The 14,353-nt window shown below is 42.1% G+C and overlaps 1 protein-coding gene across 1 annotated transcript in view; it reads left to right on the top strand.

Annotated features, from left to right (window-relative positions):
* Pah (phenylalanine hydroxylase) overlaps window positions 1–14,353 on the top strand; it is an 82,570-nt gene that overhangs the window by 51,029 nt on the left and 17,188 nt on the right. The window contains exons 4-5 of the mRNA XM_020181087.2: window positions 3,773–3,861; window positions 13,945–14,012. Coding sequence (XP_020036676.1) covers window positions 3,773–3,861; window positions 13,945–14,012 — 157 coding nt within the window. The remainder of the gene's footprint in view (window positions 1–3,772; window positions 3,862–13,944; window positions 14,013–14,353) is intronic.

The following is a 14,353-nucleotide window of genomic DNA, read 5'->3' as shown; positions in this document are numbered from 1 at the left end:
GAAGATGGAAAAATTTAATTAAATTTTAAAAATAGCATTCCCATCAGTTCCATCTTACTCTGATTTCTTCTTCTTCAAGAACTTCCCAGAATTAATGGAAATTTAAAGTGATTTATTAGTTATTTCATGCTCCCTCCACTAGAATGTAAGCACCATAGGGTAAAGTCACCCCTCGGTGACTGTAGGAGGTGCTCAGTACATGCTTGTGGACTCTACTTTGTTAGTCTAAGTGTTCCCAGGTCAGATGCAGTGCAATGAGGAGCACTGGCATGTCCTATCTCTGGTGGTAGCTGTTACTGCTGTAACTATGGGTGATTCTCAGGAGAGAGAGAGAGAGAGAGAGAGAGAGAGAGCGATATGGTCAGTGAGCAATGAAGGGGTGGCTTAGAAGTAAGGATGTGGGTTGTCAACAGTGCTTCACATGGAGAAGAAGGCAGGTGGGGGCCATTTGTTGAAGTCCTTGGTGGCAACATTTGGAGACACAAGAAAGGTCTGCCTGGCTACAATGGGGTGCTCTTTTCCAAGCTGAACCTGATGGGGAAACAGACCCTATGTCCAGTGCTAATAACAGAGGTTCATGATACAAGGCAAATGCTGGGCTCAGGAAGAAAGGTGAGCTTGGGGAGAAGTTTGGTTGATGAGGTGGGAAATCAGGTCTCTTGCCAGAGTGTGGTGTTGAGTTGTTGAGAAGGGACTCCAAGGTCTGAGTAATTGGGAGCAAGAGGTCATCAGTAGACTTTCTCCCTGTTCCTCAGTCTCTCCCTCTGTGAAGTGAGGATAATAATACTATTTACCTAATGGTGCCATTGTGAGAATAGAGGAGGTGACATAGATAAAGTGTTGAGGACATGATCTGGCACATAGCAGGTGGTACCACACATCAGCTGAAACTACCATGTATGTATTGTTTCCACTCACACTGAGCCAATCTTGTAGACTGGGCTGGGTCTTAGGGCCATGGAAACATTAGGGTGAGAAACTGTAATGAGCCATTCAGGCAGCCATGCTCCATGGCCAGCCCTCCCAAGCAGGTAGCTCTGTCACCTCTCCAAAGTGGCAGGATGGATTCATGGTCAACGCAGGGACTAGAGAGGCAGCTGGATTGAATCCTGACTCTATTGCTCACTAGTAGTGTATGTACTTGACTTGGCCCTGTTAAACCTGAACTCCTGACACCTAGAGACTGGTTCTAGGATAAGTTCCTCAGCCAGCAGCAACACTGGGAAGTCCTTGGAAAAAATGTCTGCCCAATCTAAAAAAAAATCAGTCTTCTGTTTTTGTTTTTTTTTAAACATAAGTTTATTATTTATTTTACTTTTTCCTTCTTTTTGTTAGCATATAATAGTTGTACAGGGGGGCGCATTGTGACCTTTACATATGTGCTTACAATATATCTTAATTAGATTCACTCCCTCCATATTTTTTCCTCATCCCTCCCTTCTTAGAACAATTTCAGCAAGTTTCATTGTTTTATTTTCAGACTCAAATACAAAATACATCCACCATATTCTGCCTCTTCCACCCTCTCCATTTACCTTTCCCCTCCCGCTGGTACTCACTTCTGGACAGGACCTGTTTTACCTTCCTATCCTTCATTTTTTAAGTGTATATTGATTGTTTAAGGGGGTTTTGCCTTGGTTTTTCAGACATGTAGATATCATGCTTTGATCAGATTAACCCCATCTATTTCTTTTTCTCCATCACCTTGCTCCCCTATTATCCATCAGTACATTATGTTACACTGTCTTCATACACAGATGCATTGTGTTTCGATATCATTCACTCTCTATTTCCTTTCTCACACATATATGTGTGCATGTGTGTGTTTGTATATAAAATCATATACATATTTATGTATACCTTTATCTTTTAAGTCTAACTCCCACACATGAGGGAAACATGTGCCCTTTGTCCTTCTGAGCCTGGCTTAACTTCACTTAACATGATGAGCTCCAGTTTCATCCGTTTACCTGCAAACAGTATAATTCCTTCGTTATGGCTGAATAATATTCCATTGTATACATACAACACATTTTCCTAATCAATTCATCAGTTGTGGGACATCTGGAGAAGGAAGTATACATTATATATATTGATCTTACATTGGCTATAGATAAGAGGGGTAGGATGACAGAGAGCAGGGAAGTAGCAACCATGGCCTCTGGGTTGGTTAGAGCTCTGAGTGTGATGAGGTGGGCATGATAGATTTGAGTTAAATTTTTGCATACATTCAAGAATGTAAAATGGTTTTCTATTCTTTTGACCTTTTGCTTGTTACTAATTAAGTCTCCCATTGTTCTTCCTTTCCTCTTGCCCTCTGGCAATTAAATTTAGGACATCTCAGAGTTTTTTTCCTTATTAGTCACTTATCCTCTGTGTACCTCAGCTTCCTTGTCAGTAATACAGGGACGCTAAGAGTACCCAGCACATAGGAAAAGAATTTAGACCAGCACTCAGTGTTAGTTTGCCTTATTGACATGGGTGGTGGAGAGCTTAAGCAGCTCAGATGTACAGAATCAGGTTCTGAGTTGAGTTTATGAATATGGTCAGGTTAGCTCTCTTTGTCTTCTTGTTTTGGGGGAATGCAGCTGATTCTTATCTTAAGGCTTCTGTTTAGAGCATGGCCAGGTTTAGATCATTTCCCCAGATTGGCCGCTAGATGGAACATGTGTTCTTTTCTGCCACACATGCTGTAGCTATTGCCTGCTTTCTCATTTAGGCCTCAAAGCACACTCCACTAAAAGTGCTAAGCCCAGTGCCTGGCACGTGGCAAGGCTTCCAAAACCATTGGGTATCCTTCCTATTGTTGTCATTCGCACTTTACAGAGAAGGGATTGAGGCACAGAGAGCATAGCAGGCAGGTGAGCCCAGATTCTAAGCTAGACCAGGGCTGGTTGCAGGTCAGCCTCTGTCCCCTGGGCCTCCTTTCAGGGGAAACAGAAGTTGCCTTGGGCATACTGCAAGGGCCTCCATCGTGTCTACGTTTGCTCTCTGAATTCCACTATTTACTCCCTGTTTGATATTAAGCCAATTAATTAGACTTTTAGATTTTCAGAGTCTAGTTTTCTCATCTGTACAATAGGAGTTATACATTGTTCCTGGGACAATTATACCCAGTGTGTCTTCTTTCTAAGCCATAGGAATTTGGGTAGTATCACCCATTTTTCTCCCTGAGGTCCTCTCTCTGCAGGACCCTGTCATTGTAGACTACACAGCTCAGATACCATCTCTTGTCTTCCTGTGAGACTTCAAAAGCAAGTCCACAAATGTTTTAAGTACCACTGGCATCTTCAAATCCCAATTTGCCCAACGCCAACCACTCTGCCTAACATGATTCTATGATTGAGTTTGAGATCAAAAGATTTTTCTGAGGTACCTGGGACACCTGGTGGGAAGGTAGGGTTCTTTTTTTTTTTTTGCAGTAGAACAGCTCTTATCTTATCTAATTTATATTTGGGGGGCTACATGTAATATTTTGCTGCTAGAGAAAATCATCAAAGACAACTGCTATGGAGGGCTTAGGGGATGAGTTTGAGATAATTCAGGAAAATCTCCAGGAAAGAGACTATGTTTGGGATGTATTTGAGAATCAGTTTCCAAGGAAAATGGAATTTAACTTCAATTCCTGTAATTTAATGGTTGTGTGGAATCCAACTTGCTATCACCATCAACTTAACTAATTGGGGTTCATACTGTGCTTTAAACTTTGGCCAGAGAGGCCTTCAGCCACATCTTGCAATCTAATCAGGACTCTGCTCCTTCTGTGTTGCAGTGCCCTGGTTTCCAAGGACCATTCAAGAGCTGGACAGATTTGCCAATCAGATTCTCAGTTATGGAGCTGAACTGGATGCAGACCACCCTGTGAGTCCATGGCCCTTAAAATGAGATTCTTTCATTTCCTCTCCTCCCCTTCCCTCTTCCCCATTGTCAGCTTGGAGAAATATGTTTATTTGTTCAACAAACATTTATTGCGTTTCTACTACGCCAGGGCTGAGGAAGTGAAGATTAACAAGACATCATTGTCGTCATCATTATCACAGTCATTGTTATTGTTGGAGCAAACATAAAGCACTGTCCGGAAACTATTGCCTCTATATAATCATTGGATGTATATACAAACACACATGTAAACCATTTCTATTACTGGCTTGTACATTTATGCAGATTTGAATCAAGTGTATCAACAACTCTGCCAGCTGCAGGGGCTGGTGGAGAATGGTGACATTGGACCTGGACCTTAAAATCTGAGTGGCAGGCACTAGTCAGATGAGGAAAGGGCAAGCATTTGACTGAAAGGATGATATAGGCAAAGACTCAGGGTCCTGCCAGTGTCTGGACACTGTGGGAATGGCTGGTTGGTACTTTAAGTGTGAGGGTGAGAGATACAAGAATGAGGAACTTGACTGGGCCTCATGTCCTGTGGGCAGGACATGGGTCCTTTAACAAGTTGTCAATAGAGGACCATGGTGGGCAATCTTCTCATTCCCTTTTCTCTGGGGCAGAAGGTCCTGGGGAGGAACAGCCCAGGCTGTGGTTCAGGGTGGGTTCTAATGGCCACCTTGGGTGAGAAGTGCACCATTGTGGCCTTGTGTTCTCTGTTTTCTGCCAGACAGATGGTTCCCCCTTGTCTTTAATGACTCAGAAGCTGTTTACATTTGCAGGGGTTTAGTGTAGCTGTAGTTCTGTGCTGGGAAGTGTCTGCATTCCATCAGGAGTCTTTTTTCTCCTCACAACCATGTGGGTCCTAACTGTTGACAAAGCACTTCTCTGTAAGGAAAGCAGAGGTTTCCATCTCACAGACAGATGCACTGAGGCCCAGTGAGGGCAAATGCCTTCTTTAAGGAACCTGGCCAAGCCTTGGCCTTGGCTGTATTGACCTTTTTTTTTTATTGTTGTTGTGGTGCTGAGGATGGTACCCAGGGCCTTGCACATGCTAGGCAAGTGCTTTACCACTAAGCCACACCCTCAGAACCTCCTTTGACTCTTAACCTGGTACTCCTAAAGACACAGTCCTGCTGATGTCAGAAATCTAGGTCCTTGGATAAAAACAAAGGGGGAACTATTTAGTGGACAGGCTGCCCTTGTAACATATGAACAATTCATGCTTATTCAATTCAAACATTATACCCCTGGTAGTGAACTTGAAAGTGCAGAACAGCACAGGGAAGAAAATGAAGGTTCCTTTATATCTTTAGCTATTTCTATTTTTCTGTTCATTCTATCACATATTTTTTTAAATGAGTATTTTATAAACGGAAACAAGGGAATTCCCTCCTGTCCTCCAGACTTCAAAACAGAGAAAATGTCACGTATTGTTATACTCTTCTAAAATAACATTTCTATTTGTGTATGAGAAGGCTCTTGCCTGTGCATCTTCATGTGAACTTCTCATGGCTTCCCTGTCCTTGATTCTTTCTTGTGAATTTAGACTAAGTTATTCTAAACCAAGGGCAGAAATCATATTTAAGGTCCCTAGTATTACTTATAGACTCTGTCTCACCAGGTGTGGTAGCACAAGTCTGTAATCCTAGCTCTGGGAAAACTGAGGCAGGAGGATGGTGAGTTTGAGGTCAGCCCCAGTTACATAGTAATGCCCTGTCTCAAAAACAACAGTAACAACAACCAATAAAAAACTAGCCTCCCACCCCAAACGAAACTAAATCCAAAGGTAATGCTGTAAGGTTTTTGGTTTTTTTTTTAATTATTCATTTATTCACATGTGCATACATCGTTTGGGTCATTTCTCTCCCCTGCCCTCCTCTCCCCACTCTTTCCCCCCCCACCCCCCTCGCTTCCAGGCAGAACCTGTTCTGCCCTTATCTCTAATTTTGTTGAAGAAAAGACATAAGCATAATAAGTAAGACAAAGCATTTTTGCTAGTTGAGTTAAGGACAGCTATACAGAGAGATTCTTAGCATTGCTTTCATGTACACATGTGTTACAACCCATGTTGATTTATCTCTAATTGATCTTTACACTAGTTTGCTGGAAGGTTTTGATTCCCTGTCTATGAGTCAATGATTCCGCCAACTCCAATGGAGCCCAAGGGTAGCAAAAGCCACTATGGTGGAGCTCTGATGTCTGCTCTGACACAGCTCTGCCTGAGGTGCTCAGCTGTTGGTCCTATAAATAAAGCATCTCCAAAGAGTTCTCCTTTCTCAGGAAGGCTTCTGTTCGACCGACCTTGACACAAACATGGGGTCTGCTCATCAGGACCTTTCTTCCTCACCATCCCGAATCTTTCTGTCCTGACCCTCTGTCCCTTACCTTGGCCTCACTCCCTAAGTATTTGGGTCAGTGGGAGAAGCAGCCAGTCCAAAGATAGGGACATTTCCTTCCCTGTATTCTCCTGCTCTCTTAGAGTCAAATTGGCTGACCTTAAATCTCTGGAATTCACTTCTCTTTGCCAACCCACACCACATCTTTGGCTCTCTTGCTTCTCAGTGTCATGAATTTTATCATAAAAATACAACTTATCAGGTACACAGTCCCCTGAAGAAAAGGCGCCAGGCTCTCTCTGTTCCTTGGGATTTTCATCAGATCCTGGGAACAGGGGCCAAGTACAGAGCAAACCTTCCCGGGTGCTTCCCTGCAGCCTTCCAGGCCCCACAGGCCTGGCCTTACTGTGAGAACTGCAAGCAGATACCAGCCCAAAAGCAAAGTGGCTGTTCCTCTCCAAAGGACCCTCTGTTCTGTAATGTCCCTTTGCAGTCACTGTGATCCCTTCCTCCCCTGACCCCTGCCCTTGGCGGGATGCACTGATATTTGACCCAATATCACATACCAGGGCCATCAAAACAGTGACTTTGAGAAATCAGGGAAAGGAAGGATTGATCCTGGAACAGAGGGTAATAGGGTATCTGCCTTTGGGCTTTAGGTAAGTGAGAAAATAAAGCGGAATGGCTATACTTCATTCTGTCTCTCCTGACTACCTCCCTTTGTTACCAGCCTGTTTCTTGCTCCTTCTCTTCTGCCTTTCTTCTTAAGCTAATGACATGCATAGTTTACCCTTCTTGAGCAAGGGCTGTAGGCCAGTGGACTATGCATGCATTTTTAATGTGATTGTTAGTCAGCATCCTGGAGGGTTGTACTTTTCATGTTCAGATGAGGACTCTCAGACAGAAGTGTATGTAAACTCTGCTTTAGGATAGGTAAGGGAAAGGGAGCTAAAGTGATAAAATAAGACACGATTCCTGCCTTCCAGGGACAACCACTAACAGAGTAGAGAGAGAAAGGGTGGTCACTTTTCTCAGAGTGATGCCGGAGGGACCTGGGGTAGCAACTGTGAATTGGGCAGGCAGAATCCAAGTGGTTGTGTATGATTCCAGTTCCAAAATTGACCAGGTTGTGTCCTCTACCTGATAAGTGCTTCCTTACCATCCTACCCATCCTTTCCCCACTGGCAAAAGCTCCTATATCTTGCCTCCCCAGGCTTCAGCTTTTGTGTTGTTGCTGTAGGAAGAACTGCGTGTCCATGTCAATGTTGATAATTATCTCAGTGTGTTTTGTACTTTGAGTACAGAGCCCCGAAACTGTTCTGTGTGTTTCAGATCTCTTGAACTACTTTTTGACCTTTCACGGTGTGGTATTGTTTCCCATTCACCAGCACATTCCCCCAAGAACAGGTCAATGTTTCCCAACACTTCTTTCCTCTTTCTTTTGCCCCCACCTGTGGGGCCAAAGACTGATCTCACTCCAATCAAATTGCTCTATCAAAGAATAATTTTCAAGCACTTAAACACATAACTGCCATGCAGGTATACAATGAACACCTGTCAAAGATCCATTCCATTCATGAATGAGGGAACCCACAATATGACAGAAATGGTCAAAGAAAGATACAAGGGGCCAAAGCATAGACTGAAAAATGAAATGCTGGAATAAGATCACAAAGATGGAAGCACAATTAGTGTCTCCTCAGGCAATGAACCATAATCATGAGTATGTCCCTTCCTACTAGACAGAGACCATTTGCAACATGACCCTGAAATAGTTCATGACTTATCAATCTTCTAAAAGGCAGCACTTACTTTGAAGAATCTTAATTAGTAAGTAGTAAATTCGTGCTTCCCTGGAGCACACAGTAAGCTTGTAAGACAATGATCTATGGTGACATTGAAAAGGTACATGATAATTTCATTTTATCTTTTTTTCCTAAGCTTTGCATAATTTTTTACTAGTTCCTATTCAGAGTATCCTGAGTGTGCTATGCACTGAAAATGCAGTGATAAATAAGACAAACAGGTTTCTGTGCTTTTGTCATTTTTAACAAGTGTGATGACCATCTGACAAGAGAAGATCACAAGGAGCTGAGGGAGTGTGTTAGAGAAGGAAGCCAATGAAATCAAGGAGGGTCTCTAAAATAGCATCTTAACTCAAAATGGAAAGAACTGGTAATAGCTTATTGATTGAAGATGATCCCATCAGAGGGAAGAAAATGTGATGGCCTTGATGTGGAAAAGAACATGGTGTGTTTATGCAATCAGAGAAAGACCAGTACAGTTGGGAGCAGAGTTGCTCATGGTAGAGCTGAACACACATACAGGCCCTTGTGGACTCTCCTAAGGATTTTGGACGTTCTTCTAAAAGTGTGGCAGAGCCATTGAAGTTTTTGAGAAAGAGAATGACCTCATCAGATTTGCATTTTGTTAGTATAGTTGGGCTGAAGTAAAGGGAGACAAGTGGACAACTGGAGAAGGTACTTGGAGGGCCAAAGAAAGCTACTTAGAGAGTAGATATAGAAATCCAGACAGGAAACGATGGCAATAAAAATGAAGTAAGGAGATCAGACAGATATGTGGAAGGTAGAATTGTCAGAAATTGATGACTGGATGTGAAGCAAGAAAGGAGGGGTGAAGTAGAACAATGGTTCCCAGCTTACTGGCTTGGGCAATCAGGTACATAAATCCTTTCCGGAACAGGCTTCTTGGTCTTAGCAGGGCCAGAAACAGAGGGAACTAGGGAAGAGGCGTCCCCTCAGTTAGTGGTTTGCAAATCTTCTCTGGCCAATGTCTGTGGGAGAGGCATGATAAGTACTTAATGAATGCCAGTTTGAACCTCTGGTCTCCTGTATAATGTACCCCCCAGCCCCAGCTGGCATGGGACTTAGAGAATGCTAAAAGCTTCTTGTTAGTTTCCTAAATGAAACACAAGCAGCAAGGTAAGATGGTGTTTAAAAGGCCCAAGTGTTGGTGCTGAGACTCACTGGCCCATTCCAGAGTATATCCTCCTTATGATCTGAGCAAGACGCCTCAGCTTTTGCATTCCCACCATTTTGCATGAACACATCATTTTCTGAGTAGCTGTATGTGTTCGGAACTTTACCTGACACCCTACATAATTGCCTAATTCCAGGCACATGCCTCTGTGAAGTAGGTATGATTAACAATCTCATTTTCCTGATGAGGCACTGAGCACTAAGGGGTAAAGTGCCCAACACAAGGTCATGCTCCTAGTGAATGGATGAGTTAGTATTGCAGCCAGTGATCTGACTTTAAAACCTGTGCTCTTCTTGCTAGCCTGTAGATGGCATTTCTGAGGTTTAATCTCACCTACAATATCAAGAAATGATGAACAAAGTATCTCTGTCTAGAAGAATTTTCAGTAGACTTTTTTTATATAGTTACCCTCTCTCCATAACTCCTCCTACAAAAACCACACACCATCAGCACCCCAAAATAAGAAAACTTCTGAGCTTAAGAAAAGAGATTGCATATAGACTTGGGTACTGTTATAATTTTGTATCTTATAGAATTCTCCCTAATTTTCCCCTCTTCTCCTCCTCCCTGCCCACTTCTCTCACCATTTTTTCACCAGCAATATATTTTCCTGTCAAAACAGACTTGGTTACATGCAGTGCAACCAAAATTACTGCGATTAGCTTAATTGAGATAGGGTGATCAGTCATCACCAACTGCAGCTTAATTCAGAATGCGTTTATGTGGATGGCCTGTGGTCACCTGGCAACCAAAAAGATGCAAGGCTGGGCTTTAAGGCCACAGATCTCTCTGAACACTGGCAACTGAGAGAGCCAAAGTCCCCACAATCTGGTTGGTTGGGACTCCTTACAGGCTGATAATGAACTTCTGGGAAACACAGAGCTGGAAAAGACCATGGTTAGGAACTTTCCCATATGGAAAGTCTACAGACTATGTTATATATATGTGCTCACATTTTTCAGTGTGTGAATCTTGTGCCACTTCCTCAAAATGATTGGAGACAGATTTTAAATATTACGTTTCTTTTTTCCCAAAGTATAAAAGAAATCCACACTCACAGTAGAAAACTTCAAAAGCTTAAATAGTATAGAAGGATAAAACCATTACAATCACCTATTTCCCCCACTACCTATAGGTAACATTTGTCAGAGTTTGGTGTATTTCTTCCAGCATTTCACTTATGTACTTACGTATTCCCACTGACTTAGATGATTGGGACTACATATACAATTTCGAATCAGAAAGCCTCAGTGAAGGTGCTGGTTCTACAGTTAAGGACCCTTCAACAAATGGCCCAGTGGGCTTCACTGTCCACATATCTAGTCTAAAATATAGAAATAGACATCCAAGATGCCTTCAGGTGCAAAAGTCTTCATTTTGTATTTAGAGGCTGGAGAAAGTCATCCTCTATTGTCTGTTAAGACTAGCAAGTAAGGATGATAAATATTCAATTAAATTTCCCTTTTAAACTTATGTGAAGATGTAGATAAATAGTTGTTCTTCATTTAGTTCAACTGACAGATTCTTAAGAAGGAATGTTGGTGCTGCTTAGAAATAAAATCATGCTACCAAATTTTCTTATTGTATCATCCCCAACCTATTTATCCTCAGTGAACATAAGCGATCCTGATAGTAATTCCAAGTTCTTGGGTACCTAAAGCCAGGTACAGTGTCATATTCCTGAAATCCCAGCACTGAGGAGGCTGAGGCAGGAGGATCGCAAGTTCAAGGCCAGCCTGAGACTAACTCGAAAAACAAAGGAGAAAAAACTTCTCCGTGCACTCCATGGTTTTGATTTATTAATGCCATGATCTGGAGGGATGGAGGGACAGAGAAATCTCAGCCGAGGTGGTAGATGTGTGGGTTTGCTGGGAAACACTTAGAGGAAACAAGGCAGAACTCTGCAGTGATGTACCAGGCTCTTGTGTCACAAAAATTCAAATCACAATCAACTTATTATTTTGGAAAATATCCTTTTCATCAATTGGGATCACTTCAAACTCAGGATGTACCCCACCCTGCCCCAAGCACTCAGAGACACACTTGGCCTCTTTTTTATTTTGAAATAGGCTATTTGGGGTTATTGGGAAGAAGCTGCCTGCCAGTCAGCCAGTCAGAAACCATTATCATCCTTTTATGTCCTGGGATGGATTTCTCGGTTGGTTGAACCCCTGCCAGGTCATAAAGGTTGACAGTTACTGAAGTGTCGTAAAAAAAGCAAAGAACTGAGTGATCCAGATCCTGGCTTCCCCTTTACTGCAAGGCCATTTCTCTGAACTGCTATTTATTCTGGAAAGAAGGAAAAAGTCATGCTGGTCTACCTGACAAGCTTATTGTAAGAGTAATAAATAAAATGTTTACCTAGCACACACACACATATACACACAGAGACACACACTGGTATATGGTAGGCACCCAACAAATGATATTTAAAATAATCATTGCATGACCAAGTGTTATGGCACATACCTATAGTCCCAGCACTCTGGAGGTTGAGGCAGGAGGATTACAACTTCCAGCCTGGGGTACATAATGAGTTTGAGGCCAGCTTGGGCTACATAGCAAGACCCTGTCTTAAACAACAGCAACAAATAACCAAAAAAATTACCATACTAGTAAGCATACACCCATTTGTCTATCATGCAGAAAACTATAACTAGATTCCTGTCTCTTACCCTGTACAAATATCAGCTCAAAAGTGGAATAAGGGCCTTAAAATAAGACCTGAAACTTTGAAACAACTACAGGAAGTAATAGGAAATACACTGGAACATAGAGGTATAGGCAACAACTTCTTAGATAGAATGCCAATGGTTCAACAAATTATAGAAAGGATGAACAAATGACACTGCATCAAACTAAAAAGCTTCTACACAGCCAAAGAAACAGTCACTAGTATCAACAGACTGCTCACAGAATGGGAGAAAATCTTTGCCAGGTATTCATCTAATAAGCGCCTAAAAACCAGAATCTACAGGAACTCAAAAACCTTAACCCTCAAAGAATCAACATCCCAATGAAGAAATAGGCACATGAATTGAATAGGCAATTTTCAAAGGAAGAGGTACAAATGGCCAACAAATACATGAAGAAGTGCTCAACTTCCTTGGACATAAAAAAATGCAAGTCAAAACTTCCCCAAGATTTCATCTCACCCCAGTTAGGAAGGCTGTCTTCAAGAGCACAAACAATCACAAACATTGTTGAGGACGTGGCAAAACAGGGATCCTTATATATTGTTGGTGGGAATATAAATTAATACAATTACAAAAAGCAATATGGAGAGTCTTTAAAAAACTAAAAATAGAACTGCCACATGATCTAACGATACCTCTCCTTGGCATATACCTGAAGTAATGTAAGTCAGGATACAATAGAGACACTTGAACACTCAGTTTATTGCAACACTGTTCACAATAGCCAAGCCATGGAAACAACCCAGATGCCCTACAGCTGATGAATGGATTAAGAAAATGTACACATATGTACAATGGAGGGTTATTCAGCCATAAGGAAGAATGAAACTGTGTGGTGTGAAGGTAAATGGATAGAACTGAAGGACATCATGTTAAATAAGCCAGGCTCAGAAAGACAAAGGCCACATGCTTTCTCTCATATGTGGAAGATAGATCCAAAAGATAAATGCATGCATAAAAACAAATTTGATCATGAGCAAACTTAGATGTAGAATATGTTTGTAATAGTGGAACTACTCTATGGAACTCAGGGGAGGAGGGAGAGGAAAAGAGAATGATAGAGCACCAACAATATTGAAATGCATTACATCTGTGCAGATAGAGGATTTAATAATATGTAACAAAAACTGTTGAATAATGGGGGTTTGGGAGGGAAGGGGTAAGGCAGAGTAACAGAGGGGGTTGGACTGGCAAAAGTTAAGTATCGCAGCTGAGACACATTGAAAAACCCCTTTGTACATTGACTTTGGAATTAAAAAGGAAAGACAGGACTGTAAAATAGGTACCGTGTGTGTGGTCCTTGTGGGATGGGTAGGGGGGTTGAAGGAGATGAAGGTGAAGGAATATGGTTGGTGGGCTGTATATATATATATGAAATGAAATGATTAAAGTTCTTGCAATTGCTTTAAGTGGGGTGTGGAGGGAGTTGCAGGTTGCAGGGGGTGGTTAGTGGGGGTGATCTAACCAATGTACAATGAAAGACTATTCAGAATTGTCACAATGAATCCCCCCTACACAATGAATATATATGCTAATGAAATGTCCTTTTTATTTTTGTTTATTTATTTATTTATTGCAGTGCTGGGGTTTGAACTCAGGGCCTCACATTTGCTAGGCAGGCTTTCTACCACTTGAGCCACTCTTCCAGCCCCTTATGCTATAAAATGAAAAAAAAAAAAGAAGTTAGGATGCATTGCAAGACACACACCATTGGATGTAAGGGGATATTGTTAAGTCCTCATCATGGACACCTATCCTACTTGCTTTGCCTAACTCGGCAGGTTTAGAAGTTGGAAACACTGTAGATTTTTTTAAAGACTAGAGTGTACCTATAGACGTTGGAATCCCAATGAATTGAAGGTGCCGCTGGGAATGTGTCACTCACAATGTGGTGAGAGAGCTTGCCGTGAGTTTAACTGAGACTTTATTTTTAGGGTATAATTAGGGGAAGGAGACACATGCAGTCATAGCTCAAGAACTCCTGGCCTCTCCCCCAAGCCTTGAGTCATCAAGTGACTCCTCTCTCCTAGGGTTTTAAAGATCCTGTGTACCGAGCACGACGGAAGCAGTTTGCTGACATAGCCTACAGCTACCGCCAGTAAGTCTCACCCGCTGGGGAGAAAAGAGAAGATACCCCTAGCTCACCATCCATCTCTCTTGCTTCAGGTTGGAAAATGCCAACAGAGAGCATCTTGCCTTGTGTGTGTGTGTGTGTGTGTGTGTGTGTGTGTGTGTGTGTGTGCATGTGAGTGTGCACATGCGTGTGTGTAAATCCTCCTTTTAGTAACACGTGTTTAAAATTGCCATCAGACAAAATGTAATTACCACTGTGCTGGGACCCAGCTCTCTCCCAAGCTTTGTCACTTAGTTATGCAACGTGAAATAATTATAAAAGGCCCAGTCCTGAATGGAACAGCCTCTGGTCTTCTCCACATTAAA

The sequence above is a fragment of the Castor canadensis genome, chromosome 8 (assembly GCF_047511655.1).
Source record: "Castor canadensis chromosome 8, mCasCan1.hap1v2, whole genome shotgun sequence".
NCBI classification, from domain to species: domain Eukaryota; kingdom Metazoa; phylum Chordata; class Mammalia; order Rodentia; family Castoridae; genus Castor; species Castor canadensis.
The sequence above is the reverse complement of the archived record's forward strand: the minus strand, read 5'-3'. Positions and strand labels throughout refer to the sequence as shown.